The sequence below is a fragment of the Notothenia rossii genome (genome assembly GCF_949606895.1).
Source record: "Notothenia rossii genome assembly, chromosome: 8".
Taxonomy (NCBI): domain Eukaryota; kingdom Metazoa; phylum Chordata; class Actinopteri; order Perciformes; family Nototheniidae; genus Notothenia; species Notothenia rossii.
The window spans coordinates 41,948,725-41,969,184 of record NC_136906.1 but is presented as its reverse complement, the minus strand read 5'-3'; the positions used below and the strand labels follow the sequence as shown (position 1 = coordinate 41,969,184).

Below are 20,460 nucleotides of genomic sequence, written 5' to 3'. Positions count from 1 at the left end.
CTTATTCCGGTTCCTTCGCGAAAAACCAATGCAAATTCTCCATAGGATTTTGGAAAATAGCTCGAAATAGGGTCTGTGGTTGACACACATTTAAGAGAGGGATCACGTTTTGTTCAGCCGGATAATCTCCACATGTCAACCCTACTTTTATAATTTTTGAATCATAAATCTAGTCGCCAAAAGCGAAATGCTAACGTTATGCTATAAACGAACTACAAGCCAGTACAGCAGCAGGGTCGCACGACTTCAACGTCACGCCAACTTAAGATCGTTTCAACTGACTCGCACTGAAACTGCACTTTGAACACTTTAAATATATTAAGATTTCAAACTGTATACCCCGGTTATCTAGGCCCGTTTTGTTTAATGTATACCACGTTTATCTAGGCCCTTTTTGTTTTATGTATACATGTCACACTGTGGGAAACGATATTTTGATATTTCTGGATGTATAACACATGTAGAATATTTGACAATAAAGCTGAATTTGACTTTCGCGTGCTTGCATATTTTAACAAAGCTTTTCATTTTAGCCACACTGAATTTAACTAGAAGTCATGGCTGTGTCAACTACCAGTCTGATATCGTTTTACAAAGATGACAAGAAGAGTGTAGATAGAGGAGAGAACCACTACAAGTCGGGACACGTTACAGTGCAGCCTAGATGAAGTTGTGCTTACCGGTGTTGTCAGGGCTAGCATGAGGGACAAGGTTTATAGTGTCGGTGAGTAGTGATAGCAAGAGTACCGTTAACCTTTTAAGACCGAGTTAATTTATTCACATTAATTCCCATCAACAAATCAATTGTATGTGTCACATGAAATCTTTATTAGGCAAGGCAAGGCAAGTTTATTTATATAGCACTTTTCAACACAAGGCAATTCAAAGTGCTTTACAAAAAATGAAAGACATTAAGAAAATGGCATTTAAAATCAGTCATTAAAAAGAAAAGCTAATAAAATAAACATTAAAAGAAAAAATACATGGATAAAAGTTACAGTGCAGTCTAAGATATGAATAGTTCAATTAAGAGCAGCGACAAAAAGAAACGTCTTCAGCCTGGATTTAAAAGAAGTAAGAGTTGCAGGTTTCTGGGAGTTTGTTCCAGATATTTGGAGCATAATAACTGTATGCTGCTTTACCATGTTTAGTTCTGACTCTGGGGACAGAAAGCTGACCAGTCCCTGAAGACCTGAGAGATCTGGATGGTTCATCATTTAGCAGGAGGTCAGAAATGCATTTTGGTCCTAAACCATTCAGTGCTTTATAAACAGCAGCAGTATTTTGAAATCTATTCTTTGACACACAGGAAGCCAGTGTAAAGACTTCAGAACAGGAGTAATGTGATCCACTTTCTTAGTGTTAGTGAGGACTCGAGCAGCGGTGTTCTGAATCAGCTGCAGCTTTCTAATAGATTTTTTAGTGAGACCTCTGAAGACACCATTGCAGTAGTCCAGTCTACTGAAGATAAAAGCATGGACACGTTTTTCCAAATCCTGCTGTGACATTAGTCTTTTAATCCTAAATATGTTCTTTAGGTGATAGTAAGCTGATTTAGTAACTGTTTTAATGTGACTGTTGAAACCAATAACTAATTTAACCCGCTGACAAGAGAGGCCACCTCCGAAGATCGTGACTGGCTGAGGGACAGACTTGGGGGCAGGTTCTCAGGAATTTCTTGGCTTCTCTCCCCCGAGCCAGAAGAGGAACACTACAGCTCCTGAAATTATCAAATCTATTGGGCATCAGGGACCTGAGGCAATTGTGGCAAGCATGGCATTGTCTGAAGAGCAACAGAGGGCAATTCAGGTGGCTACCACTGGTCAGCAAACCAACCCAAACTGGCATTTGTTCAGGAAAGGAAGGTTGACTGCCAGCAACTTTGGAGCTGTCCTGAGGTCAAAGCGTGTGACTGCTTCCTTTATTGCCAGGGTGCTAGGGCAACAACAGGCCCTTGATGGTGTTTTGTCTGTACAGTGGGGGACTATGAATGAATGTGAGGGCGTCAGGGCATTCACCACTGCAACTCAGATGCAGGTCCATGAGTCAGATTTGTGGCTCTCCCTATCAGGATTGTTGGGGGCATCTCCGGATGGTCTGGTAGGGTCTTCCGCTGTGCTGGAGGTAAAGTGTCCCTACGGAGCCAGGGAAATAACAATTAGTGAAGCATTGCAAATCAAGGGCTTCTTTGTCAGTAAGGAAGGAGAAACATTCAGCCTGCGTGAGGAACATCCTTACTGGCATCAAGTGCAACGTCAGCTTCACCTCACTGCAAGGAAGAAGAAATACAAAAATTGTGAATTGTTTTTAATTTACATTTACTCGCCTTTGCAATGTTGTGGTTGTTAGAGTGTTGGGTTTCCTGTCAGCTCGTCTGTTGGGAAGATATAAAATATAGTTTCATGGAAGTCACACCGTCACATATACTGTAAGAGCATTAAGACATACAGTACATAGGCTAAAACAAAACATCTAAAGATATAACCTTGCACTTTAATAAGTCTCGTGAACATTTTCACTTTTTTGACATTTTTATAGATGAAAATTGAAATAAAGAAATAAATGGTAGATTAATCCATATTGAAAATAGGTGTCAGCTGCTACACTAATTATAATAGTTATATTTCTTAATTAATTAAGATAAGATATTACTGTATTGATCCCAATTTGGGAAATGTTTGTGTTGCAGCAGCATAACAAGAAAAACTAAATATAAGTTATTATATATACAAAAGTATGTGAGGGATGGAATATTAAATTGAATATAAATGTAAAATGTACATGTGATTTTACGTCCAAGAGAAGCTATGGAGCAGAGAGTTCTCTGCCAGCCTGAGGTGATTTGTTATTAGTTCAATATGTCAAACTGATTTCCCTGACTACAATCTTTAGTTACATGGTGAAACGTTATGCTGCTTATACTAATAAGACTTATCATATAAGCCACACAGGTTTTAATAGAATGTATTCATTATCTTTACTTATGTTGCGGTCTTTTTAGCAGTGCCATCTCTATAACGGCGATACTTGTCACTACCCATTATTTACATTTCACCGTGACATGGACAAACATGTAACGTCAGCTTACCTCATGGCACGAATCCAGACTCTCCTTTGGAAAACATTGGCCGGGAAACGATAGAACAAGCACGTTTCATGCGAAGACCTGTGGCTGCAACCCAGAGCAAAGCAACAAACCATTGCGTAGCTAACTAGTAGCGCTAGCTTTAGCTAACGTTAGCCAACGAAACGAACTGCCTAGTAAAATTGGAAAACACTGGTAATTAATTATTCTATAATTTGTAAAACTACGGTGATAAAAACGACAATTTCAAAAATACAGATTCTAATGGTCAGATATAGATATACAGATACTAAAGATAGGCAGGTACTTGCTTTCAAGCAGAACACAGGGGAAAAAAAACTTAGCGGGAGTGTTTACGTGTTCGGCGTAATGACGTACAACGGCCTCGACAATTTCTGTACACTGTAAATTGTAATTGTTAACCTTACTTAAACAAAATAGTGACATCAACTGATATCTACATTATTTGTTAACTTAACTCAATATAACAAAGTTAAAACTACTTTCTTGTGAGAGAAGTTATTTAACTCATCAGCTTGAAGTAACCGTTACTTTAAAGTATGAGTGAGCAGCTCTCTTTGAACACACGTGGACACCACTCGGAGAAACTCGACAGAACTCGGAAGGCTTCGGCGACTACACATGCGCAGTTTGCCACAGAGACGTCAGACCGACGTCATGGGTCATGGAACGAAGCGGGAAGAAAGCGTTGTCGAGAGTCTGGACATGAGAAGCAGAGCCGTATGAGAAGGTACGTTTTAACCAACAATATTGTGCTAGAGTTGGGAAGTTAGCCAAAATCATTCAGGGTTAGCTATCGTTATTTTTTGTAATGAGTCATCCTCTTTAGTCAGATGAAAACCGACTTTTACCGCGTTTAAGTAAAAATCGTGGTAAGGCTATAAGGTAAGAGGCTAAGAGCTAACTTTGAAGCTAAGAAAGTTAGCCCGTCATGTAGGTCATATGCCGTGGAATTAATTCCGGTAAAATAAATGTATTTGAAGAAAACTTGTGTAAAAGCAAAAGCAGCATGTTCGTTAACGGTTGAAACATTTAGCAACTGCTGCATTCCCTGTTAGCACACATTAGCCACTGCTGCACTCTCCTCTACCGCCATTTTAGGCGTTGCTATTGTTCTCACTTTAGCCTGTTAAGCCGGGTTGCCCCCGCGGGACGCAACATCTTGCAAAAAACAGCGTCTGAGGGCTTCTTAACATTTAAAAACCTATTAATGATGCATACCCACTTCACGGGAAGAAACTCAGCTAACAGACGATATTAAAGCCAAAACGACACCAGATGTCACTGTAGTGTATATTTCTGTATATTTTTTTGAAAATCTAGCGTATTCATCATTTTCCTACACATTTATTCACTGGTGTCTCTAACCTGCAAGTTGCTCTTTAACAATTTTTACTTGCTCATCATCATCAGTGAGCTATTTTTAGAATGTGCAAGCTACGTTCGTTTTAGGCAGGCTGTGTGTCCTGCTCCTCTGTGACATGACGGCTTGAGGCTAAACAAATAATGATAAACTAATTTGAAAGTGTGTGGGACACAAACGGGATTTTGACTTTTGTTGTTTGACTTTTTACACTTTGTTGTTCTCCTCCTTTCCTCCGCTCTTGTCTCTGACAGTGAGTGTGTGCATTTGTGTGTGTGTGTGTGTGTCGGGAGGGGAGCCCCGCCCTTCAGAAACAGAGCTGAGGAGAGAACGTGCAAAGCAATGCAGTGGACACTGAAACATGCACATAAATTGGATAAATAACATAAGCGTTTAGTTTATTTAATAAAAGAGCACATGTTCAATGCATAAAGTGACCGTAGATAGATTACTTCAGTTGCAATTTGCATATATAAAAAATAAATTAGAAAAAGACATTCTCCTCAGCTCTGTTTCTGAAGGGTGGGGCTCCCCTCCCGACACACACACGAGAGCACACACTGCGTTATAATTAGGAAAAATACCATCATATCATTTGTTGTCATACCGCACAGTCCTACCGCGTCCTAAAACACTAAAAACTAATATTTTACATGCAATATTTTAACACAAGCTGCCTTATAAATGAATTAATTTAATTACAATTAAAAAACGTCACATTTAACTACATACTGATATATATATACGGGCGGATTGTATATTTTCAAACATTGTAAAATAACACAAGACGATATTAAAAAACATTTCTAAATTATTTCTAACATAGTTGCAGGCCTTATTTGCATTATTAGTTTGGTAAAGTGTTATTCTATATTTTGTCATGGTCTGGAAATGCATGAAAATTCATTTCAGAATTTGTGCAGAAACCCTGTATAGTTTGAATGCAGTTTAACTTATTGTGTTTTTCAATTTTTTGTCTGTAGGTATTGATCTTCAGAGACAGAAAACATGCATTGGAAGTGTAAGTACTGCATATGTTCTTGTGAAAAGAGGGCTCAGCTATTGAAGCACTATCGCTTAAAACATGGAAGCTATGCCAGAACCACTCCAATTCCATGCCTCTACAAAGATTGTCTGTGTTCATTCAAGTCATTTAATGCCTTGAAAGTCCATTTAACAAGACATCACTTCCATGATATGCAGATGAGCGAAGCTGGTGAAATCCCTGTGATATACCATTGTCCTCTTTGCGATTTTGAAGAACCCTGTACAGAAGTCGTTTTCTTCACCCATTTGCGCCAACATCTTAAAAAACAGGAAATGGTGAAATGTCCATTTGAAAACTGCACTTTTGAGAGCAATGTGTACTCCACATTTAATGCTCATAAATGTAAAGAACATAGTCATCCAAGACAGAAGAAGTTGAAGCCTGACATTGCTGTGACCAGTGCAGCTTACAATTCAGATCCAAATCTGTCTCAAGATGCACCACAAGATGAGGCTCTTCACAATGATCCTATCGTTTTTTTTCAAGAGGAAAATGAGGAAGAGGCTCAAATTGAAAATCTGGATGATTTACCGCATCAACTGGAACACAATTTAGCCTCTGTATTTCTAAAACTGCAGGCAATCTTGCATATATCTGACATTGCAGTACAGGAAGTAATCCAACATCTGAATCAGATTGTTCTTTTATCAGAGCCTCTTTTGCATAATGCCATTAAGAACATTCTTGATGAACATGGTGACACTGACAGTGATTCTGTTTTGAGGGAGATTACAAATGCTGTCAAAGAGAATAACCAGTTCCTGAAAATGACTGATGCTGGCAGGTCACTCTCCACAGCTTGTAAAAGAGCATCATATTTTGAAAAGGAATTCCCTCTAGTGATGCCAGTTGAATACAAGCTTGGACAAGAATCAAAATCACTAACTTATGTGCCAATCATGGAAATGTTACAAAAATTGTTAAACAGAGCTGATGTTTTAGAAAAACTTCTCAGTCAAGATGCCTCTGTTGATGGATACAACACTTATAGAGATGGCACACACTATCGTGAGAAGGCTTTCTTTAAAACTGAGACCCTCCGGATTGTCCTTGGGCTTTACATTGATGACTTTGAGATAGCCAATCCTCTGGGCACTTCAAGAAAGAAACACAAACTGTGTGGTGTGTATTGGGTCCTTGCCAATCTTCTGGCAAAACACAGATCTTCTCTTCACTCTATTCAGCTAGCAATGTTATGCAGAGCAAGTGCAGTCAAACAGTATGGCTAAGCTGATGTCCTTCACCCACTTTTAAAAGACCTGGTTACTCTTGAAAAACACGGTGTCTATGTTGAACAGTTAGGCGAGTGTGTGAAAGGAACTGTACTCTATGTGTCAGCTGATAACCTAGGGGCTCATTCTTTGGCTGGTTTCCAGGAATGTTTCACAGTGGAGCACCCTTGCCGATTTTGCATGGTGAAGAAGAGTGACATTCAGCTGAAAGAGGTCCGTTCAGGAGAATTTGAGCGCAGAACCAGCCAGAATCATGACATGCAAGTTTCTCAAGTTTTAGAGGATCCAACTTTGGTAAAACAGTATGGGGTTAAAGGTCCTTGTGTTTTAAGAGAGAATTTGGAACATTTCCACACCGTCACTGGGTTTCCACCTGACCTAATGCATGACCTTTTGGAGGGTATCGTCCCGATTGAGATGTCTTTGTGTATTAAGGATTTGATCTCCAAGAAGTACATCTCTGTTGAGTCCTTGAATGAAGCCATCAAAAACTTCCCTTACAAATTCACTGACAAAACTGATCAGCCTCAGACCATCCCAGCTACATTTGCTTCTAGAGGTACCATCGGCGGGAACGCCCATGAAAACTGGGCCCTGACAAGACTTCTCCCACTCATGATTGGATTTGATGTCCCAGAGAATGATCAAACATGGGAAATTGTGATGCTTTTGAAGGACATACTAGACCTGGCAGCATCATTTAGATTAACGGAAGATTCTATTGATTTTCTCGAGGCCAAGATCTCAGAGCATAGAGGCTTACTTTTAGAAGTATTTCCTCATTTCAGATTGCGCCCCAAGCACCACTTTGTTGAGCATTATCCACAGCTGATGAGAATACATGGGCCACTCAGAGACATGTGGACAATGCGCTTTGAAGGCAAACACAAATTTTTCAAACAAGTCATTCGCAACACAAAAAACTTCAAAAACGTCACACAAACTCTGGCTGTCAGGCATCAAAGAATGATGGCATACCATGTGGATTCCTCCTCATTTTTCAAACCTTCTATACAAATGGACAAGGTGACAGTTTCATTGGTTTCATCTTTCCCAGAGAATATTCAGAACTTACTGAAACAGAAGAATGCAGCTCAGAACACTGTCTTTGTTGCATCATCTGTGAGCATTGAAGGCATCAAATACAGTCCAGATATGATTGTGTCTGTTGGTGCTTGTTCAGCTCTACCAGATTTCAGGCAAATTGACAAAATCATTGTCATTAACAGTGATGTATTGTTTTTGTGCAAACATCTGACAGCATGGTATAATGAGCACCTGCGTTCTTATGAGCTATGCAGTCATGGGTCATCACTTTCGGTGCACATGTTGTGTGATCTGAATGACCCGTTTCCTCTGGCAGCCTACAAAATTAGAGGCAGAACATTTGTGACCCTTAGACATTATATTATGTGCTGACTGGATGTGATTTGAAGTATCAAACAGGAATTTAACTTCATTTTTTGGAATCCTTTTTTAGAATCACAACAAACAATGGGGACACGGACCATTCTACGAGTAATTGTGCATGACGGTGACATTAGGAAGATTACACTGAATGAGAAACCTCAGACACTTGAATCACTTGTTGAACAGCTTGAGGGCAAGCTGGGTCTTCAATACAAGTTCTGCCTTCAGTATGAGGATCCAGATTTCAACAATGCACTCGTCAACCTGGCTGACATTGCTGACCTGCCTGAGCAACCCACCATAAAGATCCTCTCCCTGGTGCCAACACCCACACCAAGCACTGCTGACACAGAGACCATGTCTATTTCCTCCCCCGAAAGTCGGTCAAGTCTTACAAGGTCTCCATGGCCAGACAACTTTGAAATTCCTTCTTTTCCTGTAGACATTGAATACAGATTACGCCAAGCAAATCTCCTCTATATGAGGGACAAGAAATATCTACAAGTGCCCAGGGACATGAAGCATGAGATCCTCGAAAAACTTGCTGAGTCTATTTACAGCTTCAAGGCATATCCCTGTGATGAAGAATACCTTGATGTTGCAACTGCTCTTATTCAAAAACATCCATGTCTCGCTGAACCAGGCTCCTCCAATGGATGTAATGGCTGGAAAAATAGCGTCAAATTTAAGATGGGTAATTATCGCACAAAACTACGCCGAGCTGGGTGTAATGATGTGGCCATAAATGAAGGGAAAAGAAAAGGCCAAGCGCCTCAAAGACCTTTCAAAAGACCCAAGCGGTTTGAAGTGAACTTCCTACCCAATTTACCTGATGGTGAAGATGAGACTAGTATGGAGTCCAAAATAACGGAACTTGTGGAAGAGATGAAAAAAAGATCTCCAAATGCCACTCTGTTAAACAAGAACATGGACTCTACTTTTGCCCTGAGAAGAAGGGAGTTTGTGACCTTGGAGCCACCAGTAAAGGACATCATGGAAAGATGGCCAGCACTCTTTGCTGAAAGTCAGGTATTTTGAAACTGTTTACCTGTTTTAGGATGGTTTAAATTCGAATATCATTTTATCATTTTGGTTATGCACATTTTATCAAAACACAGGGGGGGAAAAATGAATTGCTTATTGTAATTCAGAGTCCCAAAATGTCTGCACAAACAAAAGCAACACAAAACAATTACACTGGGCAGGAAACTAGTATTGCAAAGCCCTCCAGATATACAGATTTACAACACTTCTATATCTGATTGTCTCAAATTGTCCTACTGAAGTGACATGATTCTTTGTAAAGCACTTTATATGGGGCCATTATTCTATCAAAACATCATATATCGAAATCTTTAAAACAATCTGTAAATGTGTCCTAAGATTTGTGAATGTGTATTTGACAAATCCCCAGACACATTTGTTGATTGCTGCATGCATTTATAAATCTTCCTAGGAAAAGTATTGCAAAAGTTGTGTAAAAAGACACTTGTCTGTATTTTAAGTTTTGGAGATAGATAGAATCTCAGATAGAATCTTAATACACATTTGAAGATTCCTGTTCATGCTCAAAAATCTCAGAACATATTTACTGATTGTATTATACGTTAACACATCTGAATACGCACACACAGATTAAGATACACGTTTAATAGTTTTGCTACAATAATGCCTCCATACTTTACTTTTAGCACCATTTATGTTAGTGTTTTTTATTCTTTAATGTAGGACCAAGATGGCTTTAAATGAGATTTTAAAATCTTAAAATTGTCTAACCTTTCCCATAGATTGTGGCAGAATTCTGTCGCGTGTCGAGCAAAAATTTGAAGATAGAATTCTTCAAAGAACTGGATAAATACACTCCCCGCTTCTTTGACATCTTTAAATCCAAGGGGGGAAGTGTCGGTCGCAAACTTGAGGGGTATCTGCAACAGGTGGCACCAGCGGTAAGTTTTTTCATACACAAATAACATACATTTTTTGTTTTCTGCTAACAAATTATTCTTCACCACTTATGAGTAATGTGTGTTTCAATATATTTCAGGGTACAGATGTTAATGGCAAGCGAACAGCAGTCCTCCGAGGCCTTCCTGTCATCCTGGGTAATGAAAACAATGACTTCTTCAAGACTTGCTTTGTAAGTAGTCTTTTTTCATCATTATTTAAAATCTAGGCCACAGGACGCCCAATCTATTTTATCCTGTCCCTTGTGTTACATAAATATATTTTAGCTTTTGTTATGATACTGGCCAAAAAGTGGGCCTTCAGCAGGCCAAGGTAAACTCTGCATTTAAAATGTTATTGTGGTTGTAATTTTACTGTTGCCTATGTTATAGGATTGTGATGACCCGGACATCTCCAACAGCTCCATCGGGATCCTTACAGTCATCCCTGAAGACAGCCTGGCTTCACCTGAGTCACTCCACCTTGCACCGTCATCAATCGCCATCATATTGGAAGGGAAAATGGTGATGGACGGCATCAATACTCTCCCAGATGCCATGTGCCTACTTTTTGGACTCATCTACGCCCTAAATTTGCAATACCCTCAACAACTAAAGAACAGTTTTGAATTTATTCAAAGGGTGATGCTCTCACTTGGCCATAAGTCCCTTAAACCAAAACTGCAATCACTCAAAAATGCCCTGATGCATTGAGTCAGAGCACCTCCCACTGGGACCTTTTCTCTTTTGGAAAAGACATTTTTCTTTGTTATTATTCTTTTTCAAAGGCCGCGTTGCAGTACACACAGAGTTTAAAACAGTTTGTTTTTGTATAAATGTGTACATTTTTCTTATGGAAGCACAGAAGTCAGCCTCAAAAATGCCCTGATGCATTGAGTCAGAGCACCTACCACTGGGACCTTTACTCTTTTGGAAAATACATTTTTCTTTGTTATTATTATTATTCTTTTTCAAAGGCCGCGTTGCTGTACACACAGAGTATGTTTGTATAAATGTGTAAATGTTTCTGATGGAAGTACAGAAGTCAGCCTCTCCAAATATGTTTGTTAACAAAACAAATAAAATGTGATTATCATTACCATTTAAATGTCTTGTTTGTTACAACAGCTTAACATTTTAAGTTCAGCTTACTTGAAAATGTTGAGGCAATCGGTTTCCTGATATTACCCTAGTAAAATGAACTGCTTTGACAAGTAAGGTTCACTTTTTATTATGAGTTGTGCTAATTTAACATAACTCAGATCTTTTAGTTGTCTAAACTAACTTTTTATAGTCATCGTAATGAATGATCTTGAGTTGGGTCTACTCAAGTTTACTGTAATGACATAAGTTGCCTGAACTCAGTACTTTTAAGTTGAAACAACTTAAAATTAATGATTAACTTTACTTGGAAATGTTGAGGCAATCGGTTTCCTGAACTTTGTTAAGTAAAGTCAACTTATTACGATTTACAGTGTAGTCCTATTCAGCCATTCGGTAACAACCATCGTTTTTCAGACACGTAAACTCTTCAAAAATCCCCAGTGGGGTCACTGCTGATGTATTTAATGTCGTAGAACAAAACGTCAATTACCTCTTAAATTTGTGTCAACCACAGACCTTATTTCGAGTTATTTTCCAAAACCCTATGGAAAAAATGCATTGCTTTTTGAGGAAGGAACCGGAAGTGCTAAAAATGCTAACTTACTTCCGGGTTTTACGACGCGTCACTACGGTTCTCTATTGAAATGGTTTAGGCATCTGATCATGTGACCTTCCTTTTGCACTGAAACACTGGAATGTTTAATCAAATGTATTATGTCAACAGATTTCATATTAGGTTTGTTCAGGGGTGGGGAACCTCTGGCCCCCGGGCCGTATACGGCCCGCGAGAACATTTGGTACGGACCTCGAGGTAATAAACACACGCAAAAAATTTAAATATTTAAGAAATCTAGACCGAAAGAAAATTAAACAAGCGAGTGCCTGTTTTTCCTGGCCAAGGTCAGGGTCCTTGAACACAACACGAGCCTAATGTGTCATCACGTGGTATATGTCTCGTCTGACAGGGGTGCAGTTCTGACGGAGAGCACCAGAATGCCGCTCCGGCGCTTCAGAAATTGCAGTACCCATAAGGAGCCGTACACATGCCGCAGTTTTTGCGTGGCTGTGTCTTTAGTTGTAAGCCCAGTGGCGATCTGTTCACCTGTCATACCAACACACTTTCCCCGTCAATGTATAGTGTTGGTCCACAGCGCAAACGTATTAGTTTAACAAAATCCGCAACTAAAATTGTGGCATAGATACGTTATTTTCCCCTGTGCAATTCCAGTCTCACATCACATCGTCATTAACAAATACCGGAAACAGACCGAAAACCTTTAAAAACATTTTAATAATACTTTATTCCGAGTGTGCTTGCTTTTCTCTTTGAAAGTCATCACATAACGGCATTGTAATACAAGGTTCGGCTGCATTAAATATTACACATCTGCCGTGGTTCTCTATTTATAGAGCCCTGATTGTCACACTCCTAAGTTCATGTCACGGTTGTAGTTTTGTAGGTTTGGGTGTTTTTGCTGTTTTCCATGTCATGTTTTCCTCGTGGTTATTGTCTGGTCCTTTTCCCTGGGTTTTTCCTCTTGTCATTAGACTCCCTGGTGTGTCTAGTTATCTGATTGTGTTCACCTGTGGCCCTTGTGTTTCTCCTCCCCTGCCCGGCTGTTTCTCGTCTTGTGATTACCCCTCCCTGTATTTAGTCTTGTCTCTTCCTGTGTTCAGTGTTGGTGCTTCTTTTGTTCGTGAGGTAGTTCACCGGAGAGTGTTTTGTTTGTTCCAAGTTTATTCTAGACCTTGAAATAAAGGTATTATCAAATGTTATCTGCGTTTGGGTCCTACCTGCATCACTCACCGTATCACTGATGAGAAGACTTCTAGACAAACATGAGGAACTGCCTCATGTGGATCATAAATATATCAGCAATTAAACAACATCTTACATTTATTTTCACACAATACGTCTCCTTGCAGTATCAACACTAATTTGGCTGACTTTTATATTTGATCCAATTGGTAGCTGTATTTACACCATAAAGGTGCACAGCTGATATAAAGGGACACCTAGTGGTGAAAGCATGTTATTGAATTTCATTATTTGTTATTAATAGGATCCCTATAAAGTATATTCATTACTCGTTATTCTCTACTAATAGTTAATTAAAGACTGTATATAATGACTATTTTGCACATCCCTTTCAAGATTTCAAGATTTTCTAAGGTTTATTGACATATACACAAACGGTGTAGTTATGCAATGAATGAAAGACTTGGGTCGCAGGTTCCTCAATAGTGCATTACAAGACATCTATCAATATTTGTGCATACCTCCAGCAATGTTAACTATGTTGAAGCACTTATTTTAACTGATATTATACATATGTATTATACTCTTATAAGATGTATGTAGATATTTCATCTCCGACCTTGTCAGGTATTGAACAATCAATAAATAAAGAACACAGAATTATTAAATATAAAACACAGAATTTGTGTGATTATACTAAATGATTTACAAATAAACACCACGGCATATTTACAACTGATACACATGCTGATGTAACGCAAATGTTTCCAACTTGGGATCAATAAAGTATATATCTTATCTTAAGATGAACGATGGTGTTACGTTCCCTATTGGGCTAGGGGTACCAAAGGGAACAACACGACCAGAGTAGAATTGGTAATAATTATAAGTGGCTTTATTACAGCAGGTGGCAACAAAAGGACAAGCAAGCAGCCTGAAACAACAACGGCCACCAGCTGATGCAACACAGGAGAGAACTTCAAAAGGAAGTTTATAAGGAAACAAACCCTCACGTTACACGTGGTACAAAATAGGAATGAGGAAAGCTGCACACACACAGCTGTAGCTGGTCTACAGGTGCTAATCACCTGGGTCTAAGCTAACACGTTTACACAGATAACAGCTGATCAACAGGTGCTAATCATCTGGGTCTAAGCTAACAATCCTAAGCAAAGTTACACAATATAAGAGGCACAACACACTACTTGCACTCTGCTAAGTATTCTACGAATTACAAGGGAGCTAACAGCATAAACACACAAGTAGAGTATCACGAGGCGTCTGTCTCCCAACACAGAGCCTCCAGAATGATCTCCGTTCCCAGCCTTTGTACTCCTCCCCCGGGAGATGTGCCGGAAGGGGCGGGGATTGGATGACGTCTCATCCAATCACCTCTTCGGATGCAGCGAGGGCGGGACGTCGGAGGAACTGCGCCTCTCATGTGTACACACACACATACACACACACACACACAAACAGGTTTAACAGCCTTAACAGCCCCAGGAAGGCAGCGGCTGTAACAGATGGCTACAAGCAATTTTCACCCATTTATTAATTATATGTTTTAAATTTGAGTGTTTCCTATCCCCTAAACCTCCAGGGATGTACACAGTTTAATACTGGCAACTTCTTATGATGGGAAATACGAAAACGTCTTTTAAAACTACAACTCCCAGTAGAGATGTGCCATAGAGAGGCGAAGTCCCTCCCCTTCCGGGAGCCTCCATGGGACCCCGGAAGCGGAAAATTATACATAGAAGTCAATGGAGAGAGAAAAGTTATCTTTTGATCCCGTTTGAATTGTGCCACGAATGACACATATGATGTTTGTCATTCTTAAACAATCATTTCCATGCAAAAAAAGTCACAGTTTGTCGTAAAACTGCTGAAATATAAGACTATGAATAATACGCAACTAGAAAGACTACAAATCCCAAATGCATTCTGGGTCGCGTAAGTGATGTCATAGGCGATAATGCTCCAAGACTGGTTGTGACTCGCAAAGCAAAGAGGAAGAAGAAGACTGATTTATTCCCTCCAATAAATATAAGAGATTGCTCCAATAAATTCACTTTTACAAGATGCCTGTGTGCTTTGTACGAGGTTGTAATCACAAAAGAGATCATACCACTTGCTCGTTCTATCGCTTCCCGTCTGATGAAAGGACCAGGAGTCGTTGGACCAAACATATCAGGTAATATACATGTTTTGCATGGAACATAGTCAAGTTAGCTACCGAGCTAGTAGCGAGCATGTTAGTTAGCATTATATTACATTACTTAGCCTTGTCATTTGTATTAGCCTTAACACGAAGTAAACCGAAATGTTAAACAGTAAGAGTATTCATGATGGTAAGTATTTTGTGAAACATTTGAAGAGTAGCCTATCGCCCCCTCCACCAGGTGCTAAGGGGGCGGGAGGTAGGCTAACCCCACATTAGTATCAGCGATCTTTTCTACTTAATGCTATCTGCACAAATGGTTAACATTGACCATTAAAAGATCAGGCAGTTCAGGGAGAGTCGAAGGAAGGAAGGCAGGCAGCTTTGCATGACATTCTTCTGGATGTGTTTCATTGTGATGATAGTGAGAGTGAGTCAATCTGTTTGTTGGAAAGACAGTAGTTGAGTGATTACTGAGAGAAAATTATTAAAAGAGATAATTATTCAGTGTTGTTACTTTAAAGTGTTGTTACTGACCTTTTTCTTTTTTCTTTTCTTTACCTCACCTGTAACTGCTGAGACCCTGAGGAACAAGCACACTGGACTGACCTGCTCTGGCAACCTGATTTCCACTGTACGTAATAGTATTTGGTTATGGTATATTATTTATATACATCAAAGGCACAATGCACCCCCCAGAGACACACATGTATTGAGTGTGATATTTTGCATTGGTCATGTGAAATCATCTTTACATACTAGAAAACTGTAGGAGCGGCAACTTGTTTTGAAATTGAATTTTTAATATCCGATAATAAAGTTGATCTGTTTTCTTTATTCTTCTCTCTTCCCAGCTCCATCCATCACCATTCTCTGTTCCTGCAGGTCCTGCTTGCTAATCAATATTCATATTTTTTTACACAATTACAAATAAAGTCAATGTATTGTATGACATGAAGTTGTGCTTCATTCTGAGTCAATAATAAATTCATTCTGCCTTCAGCTGCAAAATTATTGTGGACTGCACTGACATCCATGTAGCTGCCCCCCAGTAAGATGAACCAAGCAAAGTTGACATACTCAACATACAGCTGTACTCTTAAGTTTACATGAAGAATTTGTGAAATATTGGTAATAACAGGTTTAAATGATTATTAGTAATTAATTATATAATTTTCTCATCGTAGATGAGCAGACAGGGAGCAGATGAGAAAAGCAGAATATGCAGCTGCCATTTTCCACATGGAAAAGAGAAAGGGCCAAGTGTATTTGAGTGGACAAAAGAGAAATCCCAAATACGAAAAATAAAATTATACAATTTACAGATATGTATACAAATAAATATATATCCTATATACACCATCATGTATAATGATGGTGTATGATGTAGAAGGAAGTGTGGTAGATAACAAGTAAATATAGAGTTACATACAGATCCATGTTACAGCAAAAGATGGAAAAACTAAGAAGCACGCAGTATAATAATAATTACACGCAACAATTAAATAACTGCTCAGCATCTCCACCACAATCCCAATCTGCTGTGTCCTGTTTTCCTCCCCTCTGCATAACACCCCATCACACATACGAAACACAACGCAGAGTCCGAGGGTGTTAAGAGTATGTTTATTTAAATGTCCTCCTCTCTACTGGCCAACACAGGGAGCATATGCTGGGTGTAGAATTGTTCCAGGAGGAGGAGATTTCCATGCCATGCAGGGTCTTTGGGGATGGGGAGGATGATCGCCTCCATCGTGGTCCACAGCAGCAGAGACTCCGGTCTGTGATGTGCAGCTGTTATATAATATACAATACATTTTTTTGAAAAACTTTTGATCAAAAAATAAAGATTTGGTCAGGATCTAGAGTCAGTGTGTAGTTTATTAATTAATCAATGCTCTCTACATTAGGAAAACACATACCAGTGTACCAGAGGGAGTCACACACAGCTGTGCCTAGATAACCAAACAAATTGACAACAGGGATGCAAACTCATCAGGTATGAAAAAGGTGACAAGGATCCGAGCCCCCTGACCCCACAGAATATCGGCTTTAAAATTAGGAATAACAGGATTTTAGCAGTCAGAACAACTAAAGCAGCAGTGTTAATATTAACAGAAACGCCATAGAGTCACATCTAATAGAAATATATAAAAAGCATTTATTTTAATTGTGTAGCAGTCAGTTTATAATTTTGGCAGCACTGTTGAGCATTTTGAAAATGTATTTTCATGCCTCTGTGCAAGGCTTAGTCTTTCTATCTTTATAGCCACTGGTGTAAAGTAACCAAGTTCATAAACTCAACAAGTACTATACTTGGGCACAATTTTGAGATACTTGTACTTTACTTAAGTATTTCAATGTTTTGCTACTTTGTACTTCTACTCCACTACAGTTCAGAGGTAAATGGTGTACTTTTACTCCACTACATGTATGTAATACCTTTAGTTACTTTACAGATGTGGATGAATGATGTGAAATATAATCAAGTGTTAAATCAGACTTTAGTTCCACCTGGAGTAAATCCAAAAGCTACCCTGCCTGCAGTATACAAAGTCATTCAAACTAGCTGCACCTTTACCAGCTTTGATAACACTTTAATGATCAGTCATTATAAAACATATCATATTATTCTGAAATGGACCAATCTGCAAAATGACTACTTTTACTGTCGCTACTTTCACTATATTTTGATAATAATAATTTTCTACTTTTACTTGAGGAACATTTGGAATGCAGGACTTTTACTGTAACAGAGTATTCCTACACTCTGGTACTTCTACTTTTACTCAAGTACAAGAACTGAGTACTTCTACTTTTAATCAATTTCAAGATATATACTTATACCACCTCTGTTTATAGCCTATGAAAAAAACGATTAGAAAACGAAGGCTAAAGCTAACGTTAGCAGATAGTGACAATGTATGCTAGTTAGCTAGCTCAACGATAATATTGCGACGGGGAAAAAAAACTTTTCAGTGCATATCACGCTCTGCCGCTCCGACAGGGAGCTCTACTCTGAACACCTGAACGGCCCGTTCTAACAGCTGTTCATCAGCGGTCCAGTCTGTGCCACAGTGACTCCGGACGCACAGTTAATATTAACGAACGCACCGTAGGTAATGTAGCTGCTGAAGCTAGACCATCATCGCCGAGCAGCAGAGGCTTATTATACATCATGAGCAGAGCCGACAGGCAGGAAGACTCGAGCACACAGCTCGCGCTTCATTATAATATATAAAAAAAAGCTCGCGGCCGCACATTAATCCGGGTCCCAGACCCCCTCCCATACCCCAAAAATATTTTTATTGCAGATCTACAGGAATCATAAAAACGACCTATTTTGGATTCAAAACGGAGAATTTCGCCGAAAGGTGACAAGTTTGCATCCCTGGACAAGATAACCAAAATCCTTGAATCTACACACAGCAAATAAACTCAAATGACACAACGAGATGTAAAAAGGAGATCACACATATAGTCGATATAGAACTGGCCGCTTCAATCTGAAGAGCAACTAAAACAAAACACGGGAGTGTATCTTGTTCTTGTGCACACTAATGTTATCCACAGCATACACAGACACCACACAGTTCTTAAGGAGAAAACTAGTTGCTAAAACAAAACACGTTAGTGTACCTTGTTAGCTAGCTGACATTAACCTTAGACATTGCACTCATATTACTCACTGAAACCTTGTAAAGCCGGTCCCGCATGCTGGCTCTTACAGAACCGCTCCCTTTCGTGTATGTACAGCTCTCAACATGCCCAGACTTGTAGTGATTTTCACCTCTTTTTATACTTTTTCGCCTCATTCTGAAAGAAACAGGTGAAATTTACTAACGTGACAGCCATCTTTGTGATGGTGACGCGTATTGTGCGAGACCAGAGACCTGTAGTTCACTGAGCGGTTTCACACAAAAAAAATTGTAACTTCACAGTTTTACGACACATTTTTATTTTTTTGACTTGCAAAATGTTCTTTTAATTTGACAAACATCATATGTGTCATTCGTGGCACAATTCAAACGGGATCGAAAGATGACTTTTCTCTCTCCATTGACGTCAATGTATAATTTTCCGCTTCCGGGGTCCCATGGGTCGGAAGTAGATGGGCGGGACTTCGCCTCTCTATAGATAGAGAACATTTTGCGAAACACAATAGCCAGCATGTGTAGTTCTGGGGACGGGGTGGGGGACGGGGAGTCGGGGTGGACCCTTTCAAATCCAGTTTTGGACAGTCTGCCGTGGTTCCATCCCATTTCAAGTGCTGTTCGATGCTCGGCGTAACCTTCGGAGCACACTCTCCAAATCACAGAGCTTGAGGACTATCACGGGGTTTGTCAAGCGAAGCGGAGAGAATACTTACTTCCGGGTGTAATATTCTCTAAAGCAAATGAGCTGCTCCGACCCTCGGTCCTCACGGACAACAACTTGCATTTATTAATCAAACAAATAAATAAACACAACGATAATTATGTGTTATTGTTGAGTAAATGGAGAATTGCACAGGGGAAAATAACGTATCTAGCAGCGTCCCTAGCAACCACCTTGGTAACAATGAAAACGTTGTATGGACACAATTTCCTGAAGTACTCTTCGTAATAACTAGCAAACTAAAGATCATGTACATCCACTGCACACACAATCTGAAATAACAACACATATTTCTTGCATCAAATGACATCAAAACGCATTTTAATGGCCAAACCAACTTTAAAATAGGCATTTCCCACCGAGAATAAAACGAAGTTCGGCCATGTTTTTTTTTTCTGCAGGGACAAATTTGAAGATCACGTGACATAGACGCCAGCCATTGGAATGAATGGAATGCAGTTGGAGGTCAACAAATCACAGAGCTGGAGAACTAATCACTGGGGCTTGTCAAACAGAGCACATGGTGTAGTCCTAAATGATAGCTGGGGATTCTGGGCAGTGTAGTGTCTTCTGCCATCCTTTACTCCGAAAAAAGATTTGTTTCTCCGAATCGAAGGGGAAAAATACAAAAGCATTGCACACAATTTAAACCAATCAATGCTGTGTAATTAACAAGGATAATCTGGTGTTTTTTTGTCGATGAGTAGTGCAGATATCACTGTAAAATCAATCGACAGTAAGGGGAATACTTACTTCCGGGTGTACAATTCTCCGTTATCCAATGGGAATGGACGCTCACATTGCCTTTAAGGGCAGCCGACACAAACGAATGCCGTGCTTCCATGAGCGTCAAATCCCGCCGATGGGAATACATTGCAATCAGTTGAAAGCTATTTGCGTCCCTTTTATGAAGCTGAAGGAGCATAGGAGCGTCACAACTGCACGCCACGGGACCCT

The 20,460-nt window shown here is 39.5% G+C and overlaps 2 protein-coding genes and 3 long non-coding RNA genes across 8 annotated transcripts in view; 2 read left to right on the top strand and 3 right to left on the bottom strand.

Annotated features, from left to right (window-relative positions):
• The window catches only part of LOC307017377 (junction plakoglobin-like), a 708,820-nt gene that overhangs the window by 258,088 nt on the left and 430,272 nt on the right, over positions 1 to 20,460 (bottom strand). The window lies entirely within an intron of this gene.
• Positions 1,747 to 3,674, bottom strand: LOC307017394. The gene is made up of 3 exons (XR_013802169.1): positions 3,089 to 3,674; positions 2,327 to 2,374; positions 1,747 to 2,135 (listed from the first exon to the last, which is right to left on the bottom strand). It is a non-coding gene; the product is annotated as an uncharacterized lncRNA (long non-coding RNA).
• LOC307017378 (sterile alpha motif domain-containing protein 3-like) lies at positions 3,813 to 11,088 on the top strand. Of its 3 annotated transcripts, XM_079646970.1 has the most exons (6): positions 3,813 to 3,836; positions 5,453 to 5,490; positions 8,230 to 9,188; positions 9,947 to 10,105; positions 10,204 to 10,296; positions 10,496 to 11,088. In XM_079646970.1, the coding sequence occupies exons 3-6, from the start codon at positions 8,244 to 8,246 to the stop codon at positions 10,814 to 10,816; spliced, it is 1,518 nt and encodes a 505-aa protein (XP_079503096.1). In that variant the 5' UTR covers positions 3,813 to 3,836; positions 5,453 to 5,490; positions 8,230 to 8,243; the 3' UTR covers positions 10,817 to 11,088. The 3 variants fall into 3 exon arrangements, with proteins under 3 accessions (XP_079503096.1, XP_079503095.1, XP_079503097.1); XM_079646969.1 differs by lacking the exon at positions 3,813 to 3,836 and having other exon boundaries at positions 5,155 to 5,490; XM_079646971.1 differs by lacking the exons at positions 3,813 to 3,836; positions 5,453 to 5,490 and having other exon boundaries at positions 5,903 to 9,188; positions 10,204 to 10,261.
• On the top strand, positions 13,862 to 16,084 carry LOC307017392. The gene is made up of 2 exons (XR_013802166.1): positions 13,862 to 15,760; positions 15,981 to 16,084. It is a non-coding gene; the product is annotated as an uncharacterized lncRNA (long non-coding RNA).
• On the bottom strand, positions 16,734 to 19,029 carry LOC307017388. Its single transcript, XR_013802161.1, has 2 exons — positions 18,816 to 19,029; positions 16,734 to 16,920 (listed from the first exon to the last, which is right to left on the bottom strand). It is a non-coding gene; the product is annotated as an uncharacterized lncRNA (long non-coding RNA).